Source organism: Anomalospiza imberbis, chromosome 5 (genome assembly GCF_031753505.1).
Source record: "Anomalospiza imberbis isolate Cuckoo-Finch-1a 21T00152 chromosome 5, ASM3175350v1, whole genome shotgun sequence".
NCBI lineage: Eukaryota > Metazoa > Chordata > Aves > Passeriformes > Viduidae > Anomalospiza > Anomalospiza imberbis.
Genome location: NC_089685.1, coordinates 27558886 through 27576736, shown reverse-complemented (window position 1 = coordinate 27576736; position 17851 = coordinate 27558886). Strand labels below are relative to the sequence as shown.

Here is a 17851-nt window from a genome sequence, read left to right as displayed (position 1 = left end):
GGAATAGCTTAGAATAAAAAAGGTTTTAGAGATGAAAAACATTTTACTGAAACTCCTTGTAACTACAGATGTACTAGATAAGTAAAAACAGGATTACTGACTTAGTTTTTTGAGTTTGCTTTCTTTTAATTAACGTTTCATTTCAACCTACAAAAAGCTCTTTGAACCCTCTCTGGATACCATCCGCCTTGCTCAAAACACTAAATACACTGCTTACATGAATGGTCTCTTCAGTGCCCATTATCCTTTGCTCATGTTTAGTCTAGAAAACTAAATACAAGGACGTTTTTGTCCTTTATATAATTCCCCACGAATCTTTATCTAAAATCTTAATAATTATCATAGTGGTGCTTAATTCATTCTTTAAATGCTAGATTAAAAACATGCTTACAAAATAATTTCCATTGAGACTATCAATATAATTAAACATGACTGCTACACCATGGGAAAATCAGTGTTATCAGAAGTTTGATGGTATATTATACTAGAATACAATATTTTTGTAATACTGACAAATGAAAGATCAAAGGAATATAAAAAATACATACCAAATGTGTTTGTGATGATAACTAATGGCTTTGTGCAATGATTTCCATATTTAAACATTCTCCAATTTAGGTTTATTGTAACGACAAATTCCTAATGATTTTCAATTTAGACACAACTTCTAGCACTTATACAGGTAATAGACACATGTCAGTTTTTGAAAGTTAGAAACAGGACTAAGAAAGGCAACTGACTTGTTTCTTCTCTTCCAAAGAGATTATGGGTGATAATAACCATGTCCTAATCAATACTTCAAATAATATTAGTCTGTTAAAAAAGCGATGTTCATCGTACTGCTTTTGCTTACAACTAAAGGAGTAAATAATGCTATTAGTTAAACTGTACTATTAAGGACTCAGTGAAGGAAATACTGCAGTAATTTGTTTAAATTTGCAGCTTCAGAAACCATACAGCTAATTATGAAAAAAGCTGAAATCTTTGTGAAAAAGAATTTTCACCATTTTTAAAATTAGTTACAATTTCATTTATGTGCATTCAAAGAAAATATAAACAACAAAGAATTTTCCATTCTGAAAATTAAAGAACAGAAACTAACTCGTCTGATTCTGAATAATTCCTCTAATTTCATAAAACTAGAAAAAAGCCCATCCTGAGATGTCTACTGAGCTAGCAATACAGAAAAATGAAAGGCAAATCTAAATGTTTTTAAATTAATTTTAAGAAATCATGACATATCCTTCTCCATGCTTGCCCTTGAGACACAGGAACAGAATTCCCAAATAATCAACTCCGCATTTTTGTACAAAAGATACCGAGATCACAAGAAACTTCACTTATCCTTGTTTTGGAGAGCTGCAAAATCTGCTGTTTTAATTTTTTTTTCTCATTCTGTTGAACTTATTCTATAGCTTATATAAACTCATCTAAATTATTTACAACTTACTAATTAAAACAGTTTATTGTAAGCATTGGGCTTTTAAAATATATTTATAAAAATACATTAACCAAAATACAATAAATATAAATACTGAATGATTGCCAGTAGTATGGAATGTCTTGGTAACTAACAACAGCTTCCTCATCCATACTAGATTCCATGAGCTTTCTTGCCACTCTAAACTTTCGTGCAATTAAACAACTGGAAGTAAACAAGGCCAATTTATCTGATCTATGGCTACAGAGATGCAACATCAATCTCTGTTTGTCTCAATACAAAATAATGAAAACAAAATAAGGATCTTTATACCACACATGATGGTGCAAACATCTTGTTGATATAAAGTGATATTTTAACTTATATTATAAGCTTCAAACTACAATTCAAATTCTACAAAGCATTGCTAACTTTATGCACAGCCCTAAAACATTTTTGGTTCCTATTAAGTTTATCAGTTCCTTTTTGACAGATGGAATGTCTTCACTGTGTCACTCCTTTCCTCTATATTGTTAGCTATGTCCCTATGGAATGGTTCTGCCTGTGTGCACACAGAGTCCATATGAACAGTATATTCAATAAATTACACATTATTGACATCCACTGGGTCTAAAAACAAAACTAATAGATCAAGAGAAGATCATTGGTTTAGATCAACAGATAGTGATCAGATATCTATATGATCACTATCTATTGATCTAAGCCAATGATCAAGAGATCACTGAGAATAGATCAAGAGAAGTGATTATCCCCTTTTATTCAGTATGCACAAGGCCAGACTGGGGATAGATACTTTGTACAGCTTTGGACAACCAGTTACAAAACACTGAAGAACTGGAACACATACAGTAAAGAACCACTAAGATGGTTTGGGGCCTGAAGCACATAACATACGAGAAGGGATGCAAGGAAGTAGGTTTGCTTACCCCATTAAAAAGAGAAAGCCAAGGAGGAAGCCAATCACAGTGTTTCACTATCTAAAGTAGAAACGCCCAGATTCTTTCAAAATGTACAGAATAAGAGCCAGAGCAGCTGAGGAATCTCCGTCCTTAGGTATTTTCAAAACGAAGCTGGGCAAAGTCTTGAGCAAGCCAACCCATCTTTGATGAGGTTTAGCCTGTTTTGAACAGGAGGCTGAACCAGATAACCACCTGAGGCTCTCTCCTCCTCCTCCAGTTTTCCTTATGTTCTACTCTATTTAAAGAAATACTGCATGAATCACAGATGTACATAATTTTAGCTGTAAAACAAAATTACATTTCAAAAGCCATTCTTATTTGAATTTGAATTTTGTCAGTCCAGTCTCAGTCTTGTGGAAAACACAAAATTTCTAGTGCCAGGAGAGGTTCTGGTTGGACATTTAAGAAAAATGTCTTCACCAAAAAACATTGGAACACACTGAAGAGGGAAGTGGTGGAGTCACCATCCCTGGAGGTATTTAGAAGACATTCAGATGTGATGCTTAAGGACATAGTTTAGTCGTGGACTGGGCAGTATTAGGTTAATGGCTGGACTTTGTAGGTTTTTTCCAACATAAATGAATCTATGCAATCTTTAACAGAAAGGGTAACTTACAAGAACTCTTCAAATGACTAAACTGTTGACCTATATCCACAGCAAGTGGAATTGGCCCAAGTTCTGACTCAGGACTCAGTGTTGGGCAAACAGCCAGGGCAGATCCTCTTTTCGTTCTGTTCTCCCATTCTTGGATTATCTGGCCTTCCCTACATTTCACCCTCTCTTCTCATTTAGCTAGATCTCAATCCAATCGCAAACTCTCTTTTTCACTTCCCAAACACACTTTTGTCATCCCTTTCCTTCTCTGCTGCTACACTCAGTGCAGTGGCAAGTGCCAGACACTGCTTCATCTGCTGAACTTTGCAAAACCATTCTACACTTGAGTCAACTTAATTTGCTGGCAGTACACCAAACACAAAGTGCTGGAGTAGGAATGCTAATGCAAGGAGATACTAGAAAAGGGGGCATAACCCTCCCAATGTCATCACGCAGACAAGCAGCAAAGAAAAAGGTTTTTTAAAATTTTCTAAATAAAAAATAGATATTTCTAAATTAAAAATAGTGGCCGTAATCAAGTAAGTTAATATTAAAATGGAACTTAATAATAATACAACCCCAAAATTGCTAGTGATAGCAAAGCAGTGAACTCAGGGACTGGGACATTGTTTTCAGTCTTTTGTCAAAGGCTTTCCAGGTAGTAAACATGCAGTTGTTCTGTTTTATTTAATATCTTATTCCCAGATAAAGCAAATGAATTTTTTTCACACAGATTTTTTCACAAAAATTCATTAATACAACAGTAACCATATTTTTAGGGCTTGCTGGTAGGTAACAAGGAGTCTAAAGCTGTAGCTAGTATTTTCTATTAGTGTTTTGGTAGTTGCAAAATAGTCAGGTGAGGCTCCCCTCTGACTTGACTTACAGATCTTAAATTATTTAAAGCGGGAAAAATACACCTTTTGTAAACAAATGCTCTAATAAAAACTCTGATGGAGATACCCTGCTTGCACAGTTCCAGAGGTTAAGAAAGGCCTGGTTAAACACTGTGAAACAGATGGGTACAAATTCTAAAATCAGAAGGAAAATAGACTGGGAAGTCTGCAAGAAAGTGTTTCAGAGCACATGGGAAGGAGCCTGGTAGCACAGGATTTTCTGAAAATCTTGTCCTGTTTAAATAATTATGAGGAATGAGCATGAAGTCACCAGTGACATACTTAAGCCAATATTTGAAAATAATTATTAGAAATTAAGATACTAAAATTCAAAAATCATACCATACTTCACCATGGGAGAGCAGCTGTTTCTCACAAGAACATTCTCCACATTCATAGGCTCTCATTGCATTTCCTAATTCTGTCAGACTCAAGTTGAGCCTTGTAACTGTTCTGTATAACACCTTGTGTGCTGCACAGTTTTATTTAAATTATCCTAAACTTTGTGAATAAAATAATCTAGCACTGAAGGAAGGATATATAATGTATGAAAGCCAAGTCTGATATTTGGAAGCTGAGTTCGTTGGCTCCATAGTAACCACTTCACCTTACTGCCTATGCAGACATGCTTTGCATTTTAGTTCACTCTTACAGAACTTGCTCTGTTGTTTACTTTCACTGTCTTTGTGAAAAAGCAGAGACAGAAATAATACAAAGGTATCACAGGACAAGACAAGCTAAGACTATGAGTGGACTTCTGAAAAGTATTTTTTAAATTCTATGCTTAAAGTCAACATAAATATCATAAATATGCTGCTTAAGGATAAGTCTAGTTGCTGCAGATGAGGAGTTTGAGGAGTTGCTGCATAGTTATAAGGGGTTACTTCTTAGAAAAACTAAAATAACTACTTTAAAAACATTTACTCTATTTCCCAGAAGTAAATGGGCATGCCTTGCAAAATCATTCTATAAAATCATCTCAATACATTTATGTATGTAGCAGCAAACGTCCTCAGAGCAGAAGACAGGAATGAGAAAGGGGACAATTCTTTCACTACCTAAGGTAGCAAGGTCTATCAATGCAGGTAACTCCAAGATTCATATCCTAGCCTAGTCCTCTCACTGCTCTGGGCACTCAGTGTCATTATGAAAATGTCAGTGCTTGTACCCTAGGCTTTAAGGCTTGCTCAGTAAAGTATCACTGGGCTAAAAAGTTACAGTTTTTGACAAGTGCTTTGTGAAAAAGAAATCTATACATTCAGATTTAACTGTACAGTAAACCAGCCCCCTATAGCTTCAGCACAAACATAACCTTTTCAATTCAAAGATTACATGATTATGCTGTGCTGCTATACACATACAAATATGTTTGAAATATACATGAATTATGGCCCTCCTCTTGGGAGTAATCAGTCAGACTGACCACAGTATTACTGAGGATGAATCTCATGAAGAGGAGCTCCCAGTAAGACAGGCAATCTTTATTTTCCTTAACAAACTATTTGGCAAAATACATAAAGTTTTACAGACATGAAACAGGACAGAAGCAGAACTGTTTTCATCTTGCTGACAAGCAATGCATGGTGGTGTCAATATTTCTAACAAATCTCTGTCTAAAATGTAGAGACCAAGAATAATTTGTTTTTCGCTTAATTCTAATGGTATGTTCCACTTTGCTGTTTGAGTGAGAAAATTTTTAAAATAACCTCAGTCATTTTTATAAAGCATACAAAGACCTATAGTTGTCTCCTTATACAAATATTTAATTCAATTTATTCAGGAAGATTCACCCTTGCTTTCTAATCATGCTAAGAAGCAGACTACTGGGGTCAACTACATACAATTCTAACATATTCTGCACTATGTTGATTCGCAGCAGAGGCCCTAATTGATGAGAGATATAAATGCCATCCCCCTACACACCAAATTTCTAACAATTAGAGAAAGAACCAATTCCCTTATTTAGGGAGAGCCAGAATGCTCCTTTAGATTCCTGAAATAAATACATTGTGCTCATTATTTTGAAACGCTGTCTCAAAATTATGATTTATCTTTAAATAGAAAAAAAAAAAACTTAAGTTACTTGTCATAAAGAGTGCAGTGAAAAAGGAATTTCCCTTGAACTGGCATTGGGAAAAATACTAGAGAAAACATTTGTACACAATATGAAAATTAAATGCATTGGTATTTATATTATTGAATGACACCAATATTCAATTTCCATTACTGCATTCTTTTACAATTAAAGAAAATCTGTACAGTATTTATCATTTTCCCCCCTAAAAACTAGCAACACCATAATACAATTGGCATACACCCAAATGCCATGATCAATGCTTCTGAGAACTGTCAATACTACTGCTCTTATATGCAAAACATTTGATAATATATTTTACATTCATCAGAATGAATGCCTGGCTGAGGCAGACTCCTAGGTGATTATCTTGAATTATTAACTCATCCCAGTGAGTCATTAATTCACAGAAAATGACCTGCTGCTCTGAAGACATCACTGAATTTATGGGTTTATGTCAGATACAGAAAATGTATGCTTACAGGGTACTGAGGAAGTTTGCTAAATATTAGTGGACATCATGAAAGAAGAATTGTTTGGCAATAAAATATATTGTCAGATATTTCATTAAAAGCATAAGTTGTGCATGACAGATTACATTGCTGTTGTTACATACTAACAACAGCACACATCACAAACACAGTATGCATTTTAACCATGTTTTCCAAATGATGAACTGGCTGTAATATTACAAGCAAAGATCACAGTGTGTAACCTAAGAAAAAAATGGGCCCATGGCTGAACCTACACTGACCCCAGACACAGACCCAAACCCAGGTTCTCTTATGATACCTGTGAAGCATGGGTAAGGCTCAACAGTACAGTTAAAAACCCCAAACCCAAACCAATCAACAAAACTCCTCAACCCACAGGTCTGAATAAAATCCTTCCATATTCAGACGATGACAGGATACTCAAGTCTTGAAGTTTTGTCCTTGCTGACAACATTCAACTGAGGAAGCATGTAAATAGTCTATTTGCTATGGCAGAATGTAATGGACTAAGAAAAAAGCTCTAGGAGCTGCACAAAACAATTACATTAATATGAAACCTCTACAACTGAGCAAGGAATCTCAGATACAGAGATACCCTAATCTTTGTGAAATGTGACCATGTTAAATTTTCAAAATTCTTTATATTTTATTTCCCAAGATAACAATCAAAATATTTAGACTCAATACATTTTTATACCAGTAACTTGATCAATATAATTGCTATTATATATTAATATTAATTTTCCTAATTAATTGGTCTACATTTTTTAGCTGCTAGCTTATTAAAACAATAGCAAAATGTCAGGAACTTCAAAATGAAAGAAAAACACAGAAAGACTTGTAGTGACCCCACAGGGAATGTAGGTAGCTCATTATTGGATATATCACTTATAAATGCTACTTAAATTTTTTTTCTTTTTGATCTAAGAAATAGTGGCTGCAGCATCAGAACATGAGTGCAGAACCTAGACTGTCTGTACAAAGATTACGGAATGGACTCCATTCACAGTTTTCCACTCTATGCAGCCTCCTCTGATCTTACAAGATTTGTTTTATAGCAAGTATTAGTTGGTCAACAGTGTCACAGAAGATACATGGACTCAGAAGTCTAAGCAAAGAAATAGTTAAATGATTACAGCTTATTTGAGAGCAAAGTTTTATTTCTTCTTTTAAATAAGTCCTCTGAAGATTACATTAGGAAAACATAATTCTAAAACAATTGAGATAAAAATTAAAATGCTTCCAAGTTAAATGCCTAAACAACAGACACTCTCAGTTTCATTATACTAAACAAATCTGCCAATAATGTGTCACTTAGCATGCCCCTGCAGGGAATCTTTCAAGCAGTCTGTTCTGCAAAATACTATTGATACAGCAACAACAGCAATTTCTCAATGGCTGGTAAACTGCACAGTGAGTGTCCACCTTCAGAGCTGTTATCCAAAGCCATAGAATCCATAAGAGAGAAAGAAACGCAGATATCCATGTAACTTACATGCGCTAGTAAATTCCCTTTTCCTTAAATAGTAAGCAACACTGCCTTGAGGGCTGTAGGCAAATATGTATGGCAAAAAGACAGAGAAACAAAGAAAGAATTGTTTCTATCATTGTGAGCACAAGATACACCTATTAAACCGCAGCCTGCATAAGCTCTGGTACATACTGATCACCGTGGCATATCCTAAGAATGAAAAGAACTTCAATGTGACCTATATTCTATGTCTTCTTAGAGCCTGGGAAGCACCCTTGAATCTAATTTTAAAAGCTACCATGTAAAACCGATTTGGGTAGGATGCACTAAGCAAATAACTTTTGAAGGCCTCTCCTGTAACAAGTTATAAATATGAATTGGCCTTACAGATTTGCTACCTAATAAAAGGAAAGGGAAAGTTTGAAAAATATGTAAAAACCATGAATTATCTTTTTCCAATTAAGGTGAGACTTCAAATTTTAGTTATATCATACTATTGTACTACGTATATTTTTTATTTTTAGCTGGTATTCTCACCACATATCCTGTTACACCTGCATTATTAAAACTCCACTAACAGACTAGGTGTCAATTTAACTGCTTTACTATCTGATCTTCCTCAAAGAAAACACATTTATTGGAGCAATATTATACATCAACATCAGGACTATAATAAATGGAATTGTAATTCAACAATGGATTCATGGGAAGCTGTCAAGAAAAAAGTGATGAAGTCCTTTGTTTTAAATTTGGTGTATTTTATTTGAGAAAAATCCGTGGCTTTGTTGAATTTACCACCATCACATACACAATCCCTACTGCCCTTTAAATTAATCCTGTGGGATGAATTTAATTTTTACTGTAAAAGCTGTTAAATGAAGTGTGCATAATGATTTTCTTACATTCTGAATTTCTCTTTTAATTTAATTAATAATTTCCTCAGCATACTTTACTGTCTACTGAAGTGACATTATTGAGTACCTCAAATGTTTTTCACAGTACAGGGAAAAAAAGGGAAAAGGAAAAAGGATACAATGAATAACACCCCTCAGTGGGAAGTAGAGGGGAAAAAAAAGTCACTGGATGTAGCAGGACTGGGGAGAGGTTAAGAGTCTTCAGTACTTCAAAAATACATTTTAAAATAAAGGAACTGACATGTGGCAATACAGCTTCTATAATGTAACATCATGACTTGGTCTCTCTTGACTTGCAGGGTTCCCGAAGAAGCATGTTACAGGGATTAAATCCCTTTGAATGTTAATGTGTTCCTCTTTTGAACCACAAAGAATATTAATCCTACTCCCCTCATCTACCAACAGCTGCACTGTTTTTTTTTCTTACTTGACAGAGCAGAACCAGATAGCATGGAATGACTGACCTGAATGCAAATATTGCTGTTTGCAACAACTGATGTCTTTTTGCAGAAACTTAGCAAACCAAATCATCAGCTCAATTGCAGCACAAATAAGTGTTCAGGCACCTAGAAACCTCTTCCTAAACAATGACATCAGAAAAACTGTAAAACTGATTTATTATCTTATTTTAAAAATGAACACGCTTTACATTGAGAGTGTCCAGTAGAGGAAATCAAAGTGAAATGTTTCCAGTGAAAGGGCATGCAGGTGTACACAAATACACATGCACATGAAACTCTACAATTACGGAAAAGTGAGTCAAAGCCAATAGCTCAGTTCAGCCATGACTCCACCACAGACATCTGGAGTCATACCTAAGAACTTCAAGAATTAATCTCAACCCTACACATAACTCTCATTCAGCTACTTCATCCAGTTTGTGAAAGGACTCTGATTCCAACAAAAGCTAGATAATATAACATGTGAATATGCAGAATGACCCTAAAAATCCACTAAATTTCCATTATCAAAATAAGTATTTTCACATATTTGAAGAGTCTTCAGTCAGATAACTCCAGAGTGTTTCTCATTCAGATTTAAATGTACAACTGAAAGATAATACAGATCCTGGACTCTATATAATGCTTAAAGAGTCACAAACTTCAAAGCTAGGAAATGAATACTGTACTTATTATTGTGAATTTTCACATACATTTTGGATACCTCTGTTCTTGGAATTGTTTAGCAATATCAACACTTCAGAGGGAGGCTATATATAAACTAGTAAGAAACCAGCACAGTTTATGTTCAGAAAACAGATTATAGTGATTAACGGAAGTTCCCAATCAATGAAAAAAATCTTAAAAGACCATCTTTCTGACACTATACTGCAATTTTGAAGCCTTTGGCATAAATTATTATTTACACTTAATGCACATTGTGCTGATGCACTTTTCAAAAATCACAGTACTTTCAAAAACAACTAACAATGTTATGCTTCATTTATTCATGTAGTTCAAAAGCAGTTCAATCTGTTAAGACAGTGAACATACAGAAAAGAGCAAGAATCTCCATATACACTACATACAGTGTATACTGGCCAAGGAACTTAAAATTACACTTGCAGTACATTTTCAGAATAAAGATGCTTAACAAGAATCTACTATTCCCATATTTATGATATGAACTATAAAAACAAACACTTACCAATATTAGGATATTTTAATAAGAAAGCTATTTTAAGAAGGAATATGACTGCATTTAGGACTGCATCTATTTTAAAATGTATTTATGTGTATGTATTTCTTTCAATGGATGTTGGATATTTCAGCAGAGGTAAAACTCTTGAATATCTTGCTTCTTCCAATGAGGTGCCATTATCTCCCAGGAAAGTAAGAGTAGCAGTCTGCTACATGCACAGAGACTCTTACCCCAGGGTTAAAACAAGGCAATTCAAGGTTGTTTCAGAGTGTGCAGTGGATTTATAATCTCTGCTAGAAAGCTGCATGAAGACAGTTATGGAGCTTTTGCAATGTAGTAACTTGCTACCTGGACATCCAAGTACCCCCCACACAAAACAGATAATTATGGAAATAGAGATGTGGTAAGAAAAATGTAATCTGGGGAAAGAAAAGAATGTCAGACATGAAAGGTGGTTTCTATAAGAATTCAAATGTTTAAACATTCCTGGCTGAGGAGAAGAGATTTTTCAGATTATATGAAAAAGTTTGAATCCAAAAATTTAGCATCTAGTTGTACTACAATAAACTGCTTCAGTACTGACAACATATTTAATTCTTTATGGCTGACAAAGGTGAATTACATCCTAAGCCCTTGCTTTCTAGTAATTATAATACATCAAATAGAGAAGAATGCTGAACTTGGGAAACAAGGTTTGTAAGATCAGATGAAGGGCTTTGTCTAAAGACTCTGGAGAAAGGAAAAAAATAAAGTAGACTTCATTCCAGTCTTGTGTGTCTGAAAATACTGAATCTGATCTCTATTAACACTAATTATACATTCCCTAGTCTGGTAAACCGGACTTAAAAGGGAACATAGATGAAATAAATACCAGCCTTACTGCATTTCACACAAGTCTGGCAATTCAGAAACTATGTTAAGACAAAGAATTGTGTAAACCACTGCGTAGAAGTTATAAAATCATGTTGTTTATTCAGCTATCTTTCATGTAAAAGCACAGATCAATTTCCAAGTACTTTCAATTCAAGGAAAGAAGGGATGGAAAGGTGAGAAGAGAAAGAAAACTTCTTTACATAGATTAACACTAACCTATCCCATCAGTTAAGGAGCAGCTTGGAACAGCTCCCAAGGCTAAAGCAGCTCCTTTCCCAGTTTTGCTTGTCCAGATGGAACATGAACACATTTCAGGATTTCAAGCAGTGCTTTGGCTTGGAATCTGATGTGTTACTCCACTTTTAAGTTTAAAAACCCGTCAAAATTTATTTGGTTATTTCAGATAGTAGTTGATTAAAATTTTGATTTTGACGACAAGATGCACCGTACCGGTAAGGTTGTGGGGGTCAGTCAGGTAAAGGAGGGAGGGAGGGAGGGAGGGAGGGAGAGTGTCTAAACAAAAGAGGGAAACAATAAAATGAAAGAAACTTCAGAATCTCTTGAATCTGAGTCTCCATGGGAGCCCTTCCCCATAACCCCTTAATTTCTTTTAGACAGCTGAATTATTTCTTCACCTTATAAACGTTGAATCAAAATATGGAAATATGCTTCTTTATTAAGATGAAATTCTAGCTGGTTTTTGCTTGTACCCATGGGCTTTTTACCATCTCTTAATCTAATGAATTTTTCTCTATTTCATCTTATACGCATTTATCTGTTAGCCTTTAAATTTCAGTACTACTCAAGCTAGGGATATTACACAGTCTTCCAATGGGCACCATCAGAAATTCTGTATGTGATCCAGGTACATGTTATTATTCAAAATATGCTACTTGTTTTCCAGCATTTGAGGCTAATGCCATCATATGAATTAATACAACAGAAATGCAACAGATGCTTCCATTAAACTTAAGTGTCAATCCTGTGCTCTCTTTGTTGAAGGGCTCTGGTTCAGTCACCCTTTGTAGTCTTTTCTGCCACAGATCTGCACAGATCAGGTATTTATTAAAAGAAATACTAATAGCTTTAAATTAGTATGCATTGCAAGAAGTATTCTTTGAAAACCTGAAGAACTGCAGAAGAATACAGGGGCACTGGAGGATTAAAATCCCATGGTTAAAAAACTGCTAAAGAAACTAATTTGCTTTGTTCTTGACTTATCAGGGTCACTAACAGAGGCTGTAATATAACAAAATAGCATGCAGTGATGATAGGAGACACTGCTTTAACCTCAAGGGAATTTCTTTTACAGTTGTCCTCTGAGTTTAATCTTACTTCTGTGGCATCTCTTACTCTCCTTACTAGCCCAGAACCAGGGTAAAGCTGAATAAGCTATCAATGGAAAGAATTAAAAAGTAGACCATAAACTGAATTTGTGCACTAATAAAAAGAATGCTGAAGTGTATAATCTGTTTTTTTTCACATTTTACAATATTGTAGGATTTTTAAGTTACACCACCTATTTAGTGAAATAATGCTCAACGAAATACCAGTTGCAAGCCAGAGGCAATTTACAACTCATATAAGGTTTCCTCCCAAGCAGAGAAGAAAGCAATAGCAGAAGAGCTTAGGTTTGTATTGAGAAGACTAAGATTTTTAAGTCTTTCTAGTTCTGTAAGGGCTATAGAAGCTAAAAATATAATTTCTTACCCCATCTGTCCTAGATTTCCTTTGTGCTACCAACTTATTTGCTTACTTTTGATTCAGAGATTCAGACCATGTTTTTTCTCAGGTGTAAAATTGGAAAATATTTACTCAAGGAGAAGATTTCAATTTACCTGATGAAGATCACTGCCCAAAACATATTCCTGGAAGTAACCTGGTGCAGCAGATGATGCTCTAATTGCTTGCCACAGCTTATACTGACAGCCTCCAATATAATGGGACTTAACGCCAGGAAAGTGGTTGTAGTTTCTAAACACAAATGCTTTCAGTGGTGTTCCTCTGTTTACAATCGTGCTTACTGCAGCTACCTAGTAAATGAGGAGGGAAAAAAATAGTTATATATGATGATAAAAAGCATAATATGAGAATGAAAGCTTCCCACCATATTAAATCCAAAGTATAGATTAATGCACCTCTGTAATCTTACTAGGTTCATTATTTATTTATATTTTTATAATGTACTACCTAAATTTTAAAAAGTGAACGTAAAACACAAAAAAGAGTCCCAAATCCCTAGAGAAAATGCTATTTTTAACCTGCAATAAATTGTTTCCACTGGCTATTCTGTTTGTACAAATATCTATGCTATTTAAACAAAATTCTGGTGTCAACTATATGATTTTTAAATACTTTTACTTTTGAAATAGTATTTCATTCTCAGGAGCCTATAACCAGCAATACAACAATGCCATTAAATATGAATGTCAGAACTGTCAGTCAATTTCTTTCCCCAAGAAAATGATTACTTAATATTGCAACCAGAGTTGAAGAATTGGAGTAAGAATCTCTCCTGCACAAGAACCAAACATAAGTCTTTCAAGGCTTTTTTTGTAAGGATACTAAAATGTCAGTAACAGTAATCACATATGTTCACCTAAGTGAAATGCCAAAACAGTATTTCCATTGAAAAAACCCAACTATGACAGCAGAAAGAATGTATCTTACAGATCTAATCACAAGGAGAAAGTACATGTAGTTACGGGTGAGCGTTAGAATGTGTAAGACCTTTAGAGGTGATGCAGCTAGCCTGGCTGGCACTGCCAGAACAACACTCTTCAGCAGCCAAGTGAGTGCTGAATTCTATCTTGTTTACTGTTTTACAGAGTAGGGTGTTTTCGTGAAACGTTACTCAGCAGCGCAGCTGATGCTGTGATATCACTGTATGCATTTTCTCTCTTCAGATACTTTATTTAAATAATTTTACTCACTGTAAATTCATCCTTATAGAAAACAAAAGTGTAATTTCTACATTACAATGCAAAAGCAGAACTGCCTGATTCACACTCCATCATTTGATGGAGGAAGTTTGCTGTTTCTCTCAAAAGGAGGGTTTTGTTCTAAGCACTACCAGAATCAGTAAGAAAAATAAATACAGAAAATGCAATAGAAAACTTATTAAAAGGATTCTTTCATTTCTGGCAATACCCATATACACTCCATGATGCAGTCTAAGCCGCAAAGTGCTCAGCACCTTCTGGAAAAACCCATCTTGTCATGAATTTAGCAGCAGCAGAGCACAGAACTGTGTGCTTTATTTTGATTTTGCTGTGCCTTGTAAAGAGTGCCACCACTGACAGCACTATAAAGAGATTAGTGGGAACAGCTAGTTTCAGCTCTATTTATATTCACATTTTATTACTGAAGAACATGGAAGGAAGCCAAAGATCCCAGTTCAAAGATAACTTTCAAGTCAACATAGGATAGCTTCTCTCTCAGAAAGCAACATACTACACCAGCCTTTTCATGTCCTTGTTTTAGACACGGACTAGGAACGCAGTCAGTAAGGCACACGTTTCTATGTTTAGAAAAATGTGAATATCTTCCATTTAACAGTAAAGCATTGAATATAGTGCTATGACACCAAAACACCTGTTAATTACAGATTGTTCTGAAATATATCCTATTATATTTCTCTTCTTTCTTCACACCCTCTCCTTCACCAAAAATAAAATACCCATGCTTTCTCATCTTTCACTCTCATGCTGCTGTATGTAACACCCCTCCTATGACTTAGAGCCTTTTCTATCATACAGGAAGAGAAGAGATCTTGGAGCCCAAGAATGTGAATGGAGAAAACCAGGTATTCCAAACAAAGTGAGAAGAAACCCTGTCCTCTTGCAACACAGTAACACAGATCACAGCTACATGACAGAATCTCCAGACACTAGAATTCTTACATGAAAAAAACAAGCTTAGCACAACCCCAAAATGCTGACCCAGTATTTCTATGCTTACAAGTTTTTTAACATCTCTGAAATATATTCCAACTAGAAATAATAAAAATATCAGAATTTGCTGCCAAACTTTAGGAATCTAATTAATTTTTATCCTTTAAAAGCGTGGGTTATCACATATAGAAGTCTGAAAAGCACTTCAACATTCATGCTGTCTATCCAATATTCTTCTAGGTATAGAATTTACTCAGAATTCTTAAGAGTACTTGTGAAATATACAATTAGTATTTACCTTTGAAAACTGTACTTACCTTCGGACATTTGGACTTTCTTGCAGTTTCAATCATAAGATTTGAGCCCATTTTTTCTCTACAAAAAGTGTAAAAAATTGAAAACGCTCCATCAGTTTAGCACGAACAAGACGAACATTTTTATCATCCTTATTTCTGAGACCTTTGCATTTAAAAGAAGCAATGTTTGTATTTCACTTTAACAATCAGATTTATACAATTGACTTCAATGGACCGACACGTCAAACCTTCTTGTCTGCTGGAAATAAGTCTGAAGAGTGACTGAAGAGGTCTTGATTCAAATTACTCAGTTCACATACTTAACCATAAATCATTACAATTACTCAACTACATAGTTAGACAAAATACTTTGCCACATTTAGGAATCAAAAAATCAACATCCTTATTAAGTGGTTCTACAGTAATGAAAAATCACTTCTGTAGTTACAGAAAAAAAAGCTACAGAGAAGATGGCATTCCAAATGATTTAGAAGAAAGTTAAAACATCTACATGTAGTCTTCCATAACAGTAATCCAATATTCATTTACCATTCCTTTCTGAGGTAGTATTTTTTCACATGAATACCTTTTCATAAATCACACTAATAGTCAGCATTGTAGTTTCTCATCATATCAGGGTCAGTATTCCCGTTGTTAACTACAAGATAGCTCTTCTGCACAGCAGAGGAGACTGGAGCAACCTACCATACTAGCCAGTAATCTCACCTCAGCATCTACTTCAACTTTGGTTTGCTTACAATATAGGTATAAAAGTCCTAGAGTGGGTGGTCAGCGATAATGATTCCAAATAGGCTTTCCTTTAAATCAGCAAACTTTCTTCCTCCCCTAGAACACAGGCCACCCACTGGTGGTGCATCTGCCTTATTCTGCGATGATGGTTTTCCATACTGCAACACTTTTAAAGTAAAGATATTCCATGCGCTGTTATTATGAGATCATCTATCTACAGCTTGCACCCATGACAGGAGGGAGTAGCACTTCCACTGTTAAAAACAACATGTTTATCGACCTACTCAGGTCAGAAGACAAAAGAAGCTTTAATGGCTACCATAGCAGCAGTCCTCCATGCAGACAGTAGACTGTATGTGCAATTAGGACAATTTGCTGCTCTTCTAGTGGATATTTGTGCTTGAAGGATGGCTGCATAGATGTCCTTAACAGGGAGGAAGGAAGACAGGTTCCAGTCCTATGATGGAAAACTCCTGCTGACACAATTCTTGTACCTGTAGAACTGTTTTATTTTTGCTTTGATTCTAGTCTCAGAATCACCAGCCAAAAGGGGAAGAGTGACATCTGCACTCATTAACTGATTACAGAAGGAGATGAAGGCACACAGAACCATGAAGTAGGAATAAAAGAAATGATACTGACAGAGGTGAGATATCAAAGACATCTACTGATTTGCATCACTTTCATCTACTTCTGAAATGTCTGTATTAGGTATTTTTTCCCAAACCCCAAATGCAAAGATTAAAAAAATGCATAAGCAATATCCTCTGCTTAATTATAGGAACCATCAAACTGAGTAACTATCTCATCACACCCTGTTTTTTATGAAGGCCAGAAACTGATACTCCAGAGTAGGTACAAGAAATCCTTTCAACTACTGTGCAACTTCAAACATTACAGTCTAAGGTGAAAAGTTTAATATCACCTCCACATTTTGTTTAGTTCTGTTGCTACCATTAATACTGTAATTACATATTAAATAAATGTATTTGTCTCACTGTTTAATTTTCTTTTATGAAGTCACAGCAGAAGTAATTCCACAGTTTATTCACATATTGTGTTAAAAAAGAAAGCCTTCTAATTTTATTGAATAGTCCTCTGTTACCAAAGAAAAGAAGAAACTGGTAATTCTCAAGATGCCTTACTATCTTAAATTACCACTTTAACTCACTTGCTTTTGTTAATGATAAAGACTCTCAGTGTGTATTGTCTTTGGGCCACTGGTTACTTTTTCCCCAGTCTTGCAACAGAACTATTCTCTAAAATGGGGAAACCAGGACTGTAAATAATATCTTAAATAAAACTGTATTGTAAATTAATATAATGGCATTATAGTATTTTATGTATTTTCAATCCCAACTGTCACACACTGAATCATCTTGTCTGACCACAAGCATACAGATGTTTCATTAAACTGTCTATGACAACCCAAATCACTTTTGATATTAAAGTTACTTGAAATCCTGTAAGCATTTTACAGTTTTCCACTCATCGGTTATTTTGCCATCCTATTTTTCCATTTATCTACTTTGCTTGTCTCTGTCTGTGACCTAT

The 17851-nt window shown here is 35.0% G+C and overlaps 1 protein-coding gene across 3 annotated transcripts in view; it reads right to left on the bottom strand.

The window, feature by feature from the left end:
• PNPLA8 (patatin like phospholipase domain containing 8) overlaps positions 1-17851 on the bottom strand; it is a 35859-nt gene that overhangs the window by 6331 nt on the left and 11677 nt on the right. For all 3 annotated transcript variants that reach the window (XM_068189983.1, XM_068189981.1, XM_068189982.1), the window contains 2 exons: positions 15569-15626; positions 13197-13391 (listed from right to left, as the gene is read on the bottom strand). In XM_068189983.1, coding sequence (XP_068046084.1) covers positions 13197-13391; positions 15569-15626 — 253 coding nt within the window. The remainder of the gene's footprint in view (positions 1-13196; positions 13392-15568; positions 15627-17851) is intronic.